Source organism: Aethalodelphis obliquidens, unplaced genomic scaffold (assembly GCF_003676395.1).
Source record: "Aethalodelphis obliquidens isolate GAN/ISIS:26980383/991018 unplaced genomic scaffold, ASM367639v1 scaffold69, whole genome shotgun sequence".
Classification (NCBI taxonomy): domain Eukaryota; kingdom Metazoa; phylum Chordata; class Mammalia; order Artiodactyla; family Delphinidae; genus Aethalodelphis; species Aethalodelphis obliquidens.
In genome coordinates, this window is record NW_020838013.1 from 4172447 (window position 1) to 4180387 (window position 7941).

At 37.6% G+C, this 7941-nt stretch overlaps 1 protein-coding gene across 19 annotated transcripts in view; it reads left to right on the plus strand.

The window, feature by feature from the left end:
* TOP6BL (TOP6B like initiator of meiotic double strand breaks) overlaps window positions 1-7941 on the plus strand; it is a 91187-nt gene that overhangs the window by 38976 nt on the left and 44270 nt on the right. For 15 of the 19 annotated variants that reach the window (XR_003429486.1, XR_003429488.1, XR_003429485.1 and 12 more), the window contains one exon: window positions 4274-4383. The exons of the other annotated variants lie outside the window; for them this stretch is intronic. Coding sequence is in view for 11 of the 15 variants with exons in the window: in XM_027090479.1 (XP_026946280.1) it covers window positions 4274-4383 (110 nt within the window). In the remaining 4 variants the exon portion in view is untranslated. The remainder of the gene's footprint in view (window positions 1-4273; window positions 4384-7941) is intronic. 19 annotated transcript variants of the gene reach the window in all.

Sequence of the window (7941 nt, forward strand, 5' to 3'; positions counted from 1 at the left end):
TGAAGGCCAACATTTCCCACCATTGCTTCACCACTAATTTCTTGTTCCATTTTCAACTCCATTGCAACTGCTCTCTGGGAAATCTTATATAGTCTCACCGCTGTATGCATAGCCCAGCCCTTGGCCAAAGGCTCATGGGGAGCTTCCATACAGACTTTTGGTACCCACTTCTGCACAGTTCCCTCCTCTCCAGTGCCCTGCCTTGCAGATTCCAGGTACTTTCACAACCCTGAGCTCTATTCGCTGTCTCCTCAGCTTAATGGAACCACTGTGCTCTGCTTGGGCTCCAGCTCTGTCCTCCATGGGCAGGAAAATTTCCCCAGGCAGACATCGAGGGCAATCATAGGGGTCATGTCATGAGTTTCCCTTCTCTCAAGGATCACAGCTTGTGCTATTTATTGCTCAATGCCTGAAAACAATTGCCTAGTATATTTTATCCAGTTTTATAGTAGTTTTTGGTGGGAGGGCTTATTTGGTACCAGTTATTTCATCACTGCAAAAAGGAGAAGTCCCAATATATGGTTTTGATGTATGTTCACATTGCCACAAGATTGAAATTTTTCTATCTACTTTTTCTTTAAGAGTTGAAGAGCTATGTCAATAAGTAGTTTGATATTGATATTATATCATTCTTTCCCCCTTATCTCCACCCTATCTCAGCAAAAAGGTGCAAATGTAAACTCATTTTCAAAGATCATGCTGGTTTATTTAGTAGTTCTTTCAGCAAGGGCTTAAGGAATATAAACATATTGAGTTTCTCATTCTTTAATGGTAGTTTGGTTCTCTTAAAAGTCCAGAGTCAAAGTGAATTTTCTTCAAATCTTTGAAGATAGTACTCAGTTATCCTCTGGCATCTAGCATTGTTGATGAGAAGTCTAACTCATATTTCTTTTGGCTAATTTGATTCTCTTTTGTAGCTTTTAGGGTTTTCTCTTTATCCTTGTTATTCTGGGTTTCATTGTGATGTGTTTAGCTGTGTGGCTCAGTCATTCTTTATTCTGAATTTTTAAAATTTTTTTTAGTGTTTTTGCCTTTTAGAAATCTGTTCTTAATGTCTTTTATCTTTTCCTTCTTTTAATTGATAAATAATTCACATGTCATAAAATATACCATTTTAAAGCATATAATTCAGTGGTTTTAAGTATATTCACAAAGTTGTACAACTGTCATCACTATTTATAACATTACATTTTCATCACCCGCAAAAGAAACCCTGTACCCATTAGCAGTCACTCCCCTTACCCCTACCCCCTGTCCTTTGGCAAACACTAATCTACTTTCTGTCTTTATGGATTTGCCTGTTCTAGACATTTCATATAAACAAAATAATACACTATGTGGCCTTTTGTGTCTGACTTCTTTCACTAAGCATAATGCTTCCAAGATTCATTTATGTTAGTATGTAGCATGTAACAGTACTTCATTTCTTTCTCTGGCTGAATAATATTCCATATTTTGTTAATCTGTTCATCATTTGTTGGACATTTGGGTTGTTTCCACTTTTTCCTACTATGAATCATGCTTCTATGGACATTCAAGTACTACTTTTTCTTTTAAATATGCTCTTTTACAGTGTCTAATCTACCATCCATAGGGTTTTCATTTCAAACACTGTATCTTCAATTTCTAAGATTTTAATAGGGTTTTTGGCTGTTACTTTCTGTTTAATTGATGGCAGTGTATTCTTGTTTCATGGCTTCTTTTTGTATTTGAGGGTATAAAATACAGAGCACTTATTTTTAAAGTTCTTTTCAGATTGTTTTATTAACTCTGTTTCCTCAGGTATACATTTTGTTGGTTGATATGTGTCCTATTTTTCATGGTATTGGTCTTCACTGGTTGGTAATTTTTAGTTAAGAGCTAATTGTCCATGACCCTTTTGTCCTGAACACATCCTGCATTGACAGCCTTCCAGTAGGAGGTTCTCTGGGTTGCTGAGCCCTAATCTGCAGGGCACGTATCTTGGATTAAACTTTGCTTGAGTGGAAAGATAAAAGGCTCTTGTATCTTAATAGAATATATAGTTCTGAGTCTCATCCGTACTTATATTACATGGCTCTAAGGCCCTCAGCCTGCATCACTGATGCTGCTACTAGCATCACTTGGCTTTTAACCAACCCTCAGGTAGGCAGGTGGCATCCCTTTGGCTTTTGTTCATGTTTTGGTCCCTTGCTTATACCTCCTATGTGTGGCCTCTGTGGCTCTTGCTCTTAAACCTGTTAGTGTTGCAATATTAGCTCCATTTTTTTTTTTCCATTCCATGCCTCAAACATGGGGCATCTTTGGTCCTTACTTACCATTGTGGATTCTCTCTCTCTTTTTCCTTTCAAAGATTAGGGAAGAATACCTCTCTATTTCGGGTCTATAAAGATTTCTCATTTCTTTTTTTCTCACTATATTTTGTTTTGTTTTAATTTTTATTTATTTGGCTGTGTCATGCGGTAGGTGGGATACTAGTTCCCCGACCAGGGATCAAACCCGCACCTCCTCCATTGGAAACGTGGAGTCTTAACCACTGGACCACCAGGGAAGTCCCTATGACTATGTTTTATTAAAATTTAAAAATACTTGTTTTATCATTTTATGTGTTTGAATGGGAAGATGAAATTTCAACATATGCTTGACTTATCTTGAAACAGAAGGCTTTTTATTTAGTTCTACTGTTTTACCTTTTCACATTTAACTCTAGTCAATCCATCTGGATTTTTTTTTTTTTTTGGTGTATGGAGTGAGTTAATTGAAATTAATTTCCCCCAAATAACTACTCATTTAAAAAAATCATTATTAAGATTTCTAGAGAATTCCAAGTTATTGACAAACCTTTTTCTCATGTATCTACATGTTTTCCCTATTTTTCACTGTATTACCACTTTATAGGATTGAGGAACAATTTTTTCTTATTTCACAGAAAGGTAATTGAATCACAGAAAAAAGGGGGTCACCCTAGGTCAGAAAGTCAGTCAGTGGTAAATCTGAAGATTGATGTAAGTCATCCTGGTTTAGTGCCAACTTCATTAAACTTCAGCGTAGCATAACCTTGCTGCCATATTATCTCAAGCTTTGTTACTGAATTATATCTGAAAAACAAACTAATGGCAAGAAAAATATTACCCATTAAGATTGATAGCTAAAACTTGATCTTCTTTGAGATGGTTAAAGCTTATTAGATATATGGTATGAATGTTTTAGAAGAAAGTTGTGCTATTATTTTAGGATATATGTTATTGTTATTAAAATTTTTAAGTTGAATTCTTTTATAATATCAACATTGTCAACCTCATTTATAAGGTAGAACGTTCAGGGCTTCCCTGGTGGCGCAGTGGTTGAGAGTCTGCCTGCCGATGGAGGAGACACGGGTTCGTGCCCTGGTCTGGGAAGATCCCACATGCCGCGGAGCAGCTAGGCCCGTGAGCCATGGCCGCTGAGCCTGTGCATCTGGAGCCTGTGCTCCGCAATGGGAGAGGCCACAGCAGTGAGAGGCCCGCGTACCGCAAAAAAAAAAAAAAAAAATATATAAGGTAGAACGTTCGGAGACTGAGATATATATTTTTATTCATATTTAGTTCTCCATTCTAATACTACTATAGAGGGGAAATAAGGGATGGCATTTTATAAAATGGGAGATTTGGGTTTTTTTCCATTATAATATTAGTGCCAGGGTACAGAAAGAAAGAAGGATGGTGCATACTTTGAGGTTCTATCTGTTGATGATGATCCAGGACTCACTGATGCTTTGTGTAGAGTTCTGAATCAACATATGTAAATATACGAAGTGGTTAATTGACAATTAAATTAGCAAGAGTTTGCTTCTCTTGGGTAAAAAAAGGCATTAGGCATTAGGTAAATGCCTGAGAGGGTCATTCTTGAATTTTTCTGTTTTAAGTTCTAAATTAGCTCACTTACTGGATTTGTGTTATTAAATAATGAATTGATTTATTTAAAAATATAAGAATATCAGTTAGAGCTATCAACTCTGAAGATTGTGGCATTGGATATGTCCTTGTGGAAATTAAGTGAAAATACAAATTGATTTAGCAAATTTTCAATTTGTGTAAAATTGAAAACATGTGATTAAATGTCTTATCCCCATAAAGTAATTCTAAATGTTTAAGCAATTTGCTGATGCATAGCCATCTCCAGTCATATTTAAAATTTTGCAGATAATCTTTTCATCAGGGAAGAGACTTCTTGGCTTATCAGTTTAATAACTCCAGAAACTCTGGTGCTTATGCAAACTGCTTGTTCTATTCTGCCACCATCTCTCCTCACACAGAAATACAGTCTATACTGCCTGGACTCTCTGCAGAGCTGAGCTGGACTTCAGAGGAAACCAGCTATTCTCAGGACGTGTCAGGGGTAACACCCTTCCAGATGATTTTTGAGGCAAGTTTTGCTGTGGTTCTATAAATTAATGATGTTTTGATTCTTATTTTTCTACAAATGTAATAACAGGAAAGAAAAACCTAGGTCCGTTACAGTTCAAAGTTGAAATGAAATAAGGCATTGGTCCCCAAACTTCCGTGTGCCGATTTTAAATCACCTGGGAGCTTTCAAAATAGTGATGTTTGTGTCCCACTTCAAGAGGTTGTGATTTAATTGGTCTAGGGTGCTGGATTAGTCTGCTTAGGCTGCCATTAAAAAAAAATACCACAGGTTGGGTGGCGTAAACAACAGAAACTTATTTTCTCATACTTCTGGAAGCTAGAAGTCCAAGATCAAGATATCTTGTCACTGTTCACATGACCTTTCCTCTGTATGTATGTGGAGAGAGAGCCTTCTGGTGTCTTTTCCTCTTCTTACAAGGACACCAGTCCTATCAGATTAGGGCGCCCCCTTATGACCTCATTTAACCTCAATGACATTCTTAAGGCCCTGTCTCCAAATACAGTCACATGGAGGCTAGGGCTGCAACAGATGAATTTTGGGGGACACAATCCAGTCCGTAAGGTGTGTGGCCTGGGCTTTGGAATATTTTTAAAATCCCAGATGATTCCTAATGTGCAGGTAAATTTGAGAACCACTGAAGTAAACCATTATTTGAATTTGGATCTCCTGAAAAAGAAAATAAAAACGGATTCCCAGTGCAGATCCTATTTAGATACATTTTTATTAGGTTGGTTTAAAGATCTTTATTGATTTTTTTGTAGCCCAGATTTATGAGAGTGACAATTGAGTTCTCCATTCCCTTTAACAATTCTCGGATCCCCTATCTTGCTTCCTTTGAACTGGTAGAGACAAAGAATTAGAGTACTTTAAATGTTCTCCCAAAAAGCACTTGGGAGGCCTTTCTCCATGTTGGAACAATTATATCCTTCTTCTAAAAGGAAATGAGTATGGTATCGGGACAAAAGATATCCGTGGCTGTGCCTTATCTTGTTTAGGGGAACGAAGGGTAAACAGTCTGGAGCAATTAATGGTTAGTCAGCTCTAAAACTATTAATGTCAAGTAGCAATAAAAAAGCTGATTTCAGTGAGCCAAGGAAAGCAGTTCTAGAAAAGGAAATCATGTGTTTTAGCCAGTCTGAACAAACAATGGTAATTCTTATACCTAACATATATATTATTTAAGCCTCCTGACAACTCTATGAAATGGATAGGACAAGGATTATCATCACCCCATTTTACAGATACAAGAAAACTGAAATTCAGAGAATTTGACTGACTTTCACAAGGTCATACCAAAGTTAAGGACAGAAATAGAATCTGAATCAAAGTCTTACTCATATTGATCAGTGCTGTTTCAATATTCATTTCTTTACTCAGAAACCTGTGTTTATTCACGACAGCTTCACTGTGCTAGACAGAGTCCCAAGACATGTTACTTGATCCCAAGGAACTTGGAATCTAAAGGAAAAGATAGATAAGTAAACAAATAATTACAATGCAGTGTAATATATATCATGATACAGGTATGCACTGATGCTGAGGTAGCTTAGAGGAAGGGTACCTAACCCAATGGGAAGTTGTCAAGGTCTAGAGGTCTTTGATGAGACTGAAAAACAGATTTTCTGGGTATAAGAAGTTCAGAGACTTGAAAGAACAAAAATTTATCATCAGAGTGATAAAGTTTCTTTCTTTTTTTGTTTTGTTTTTCCTTATTGCAAGAGCAGTGTTTCCCTCAGGAAAATCAAAGTGTGCATTTAGAGTACAGATAATTGACTTAATCAAGGTAGCCCCTATTAACATCTTGGCGCATATTTTTTCACGTAAGAGTGGGACATTTTAGTTTAAGCCTTCCAGAACAATACAGTTCCAATCTATGGCCGTGGAAGTAGGTGGCTGGAAATGAGTGGAGGTCAAGGTCGTTGGAGTTGAGGAGGTCAGAGAATTATGAGACCAAATTGTTGCTTAGACTGGTCATCTGTTTGTATGTGGAAGTCAGCCAAGATGATGGCAGGACAGAGGATGATGGCAGAGGATGATGGCAGTACAGAGGAGAACTGTGAGCGTATAGAGTACAGAGGAGAACTGTGAGCTTAGTGCCCAGTAATCAGTTGGTGATAGGTGGGGCGAGGTAAGAGCAGTATAACCTAAGAGAAACAAGGATTTCCTGAAAGTATTTGCTCTATTACATCTCATTGTCTCTGATACTGTGCAGCTATTTAAAATATTTTTAAAATAAATTTATTTATTTATTTATTCTTTATTTTTGGCTGCGTTGGGTCTTTGTTACTGCGTGTGGGCTTTCTCTAGTTGCCGGAGCGGGGGCTACTCTTTGTTGCGGTGCACAGGCTTCTCATTGCATTGGCTTCTCTTGTTGCAGAGCATGGGCTCTAGGCGCATGGGCTTCAGTAGTTGTGGCTTTCGGGCTCAGTAGTTGTGGCTCACAGGCTCTAGAGCGCAGGCTCAGTAGTTGTGGCGCACGGGCTTAGTTTCTCTGCGGCATGTGGAATCTTCCCGGACCAGGGCTCAACCCGTGTCCCCTGCATTGGCAGGCGGATTCTTAACCACTGTGCCACCAGGGAAGTCCCTATTTAAAAGATTTTTGAATGAAGAGAATGAGAAGAGAAAAAGGGGAGGTTGTGAAAGATTTCATCATACACGTATATCTCAACTGGGAAGAAGGGTCAAGTGGCAAGGTTTATAGCAAAGGCTAGTGAATGGAGACCTCCATGAAAAAGCGGTAATAAATGATCCACTGCTTTGGGCATGTGAGGAGAGCTCATTCCAGGGAAGACTGAGGAAAACTTCATTTAAGAGAGATGCTGGTTTTGTGTTTATGCTCAGTCAGTCCTGCATCTTGGAGTCCATTAGGCTAGATAACATGTCTTTCCAAAAACAATTTGATTTTTGCAAGATCTTCTTGATGAATTTATCCATTTTTGTATTTATTTTTGCCATGATACAAAATGATAAAATGGGTAGAGATATACATATATACGTACAAACCTATCTATCTATCTTTGTATTTCTCTATTTCTCTATTATCTGTCATCTATCTACTTACCTATTTAAGCAAAGAGAGAGAGAGACAGAGACACTGACTTTCTTTTAGAAAGTCATATAGAACCCATAACCACATAAGTTCATGTTTGAAAATATAAAACAGCTCCCATATTGTATCATATGATTAGACTTGTATTTAAAGGCTGAAACATGTGCTTCAATAGTAGTTTCCGCTGCCCAGGGCTGGCAGCATATGTTTTTTCCTAACAACATGTAAGTAAATTCACTGCTTCTGAAGGTATGTCAGGCCTGGGGTACTGGGTTTCTAACACCCAACTGTAAAAGGCTGTAAAAGACTGTGTAGTGTCTCTTTCTTTCTTCCTTTCTTTCTTCCTTTCTTCCTTTCTTTCTTTCTTTCTTTCTTTCTTTCTTTCTTTCTTTCTTTCTTTCTTTCTTTCTTTCTTTCTTTCTTCCTTTCTTTCTTCCTTTCTTTCTTCCTTTCTTCCTTTCTTTCTTTCTTTCTTTCTTTCTTTCTTTCTTTCTTTCTTTCTTTCT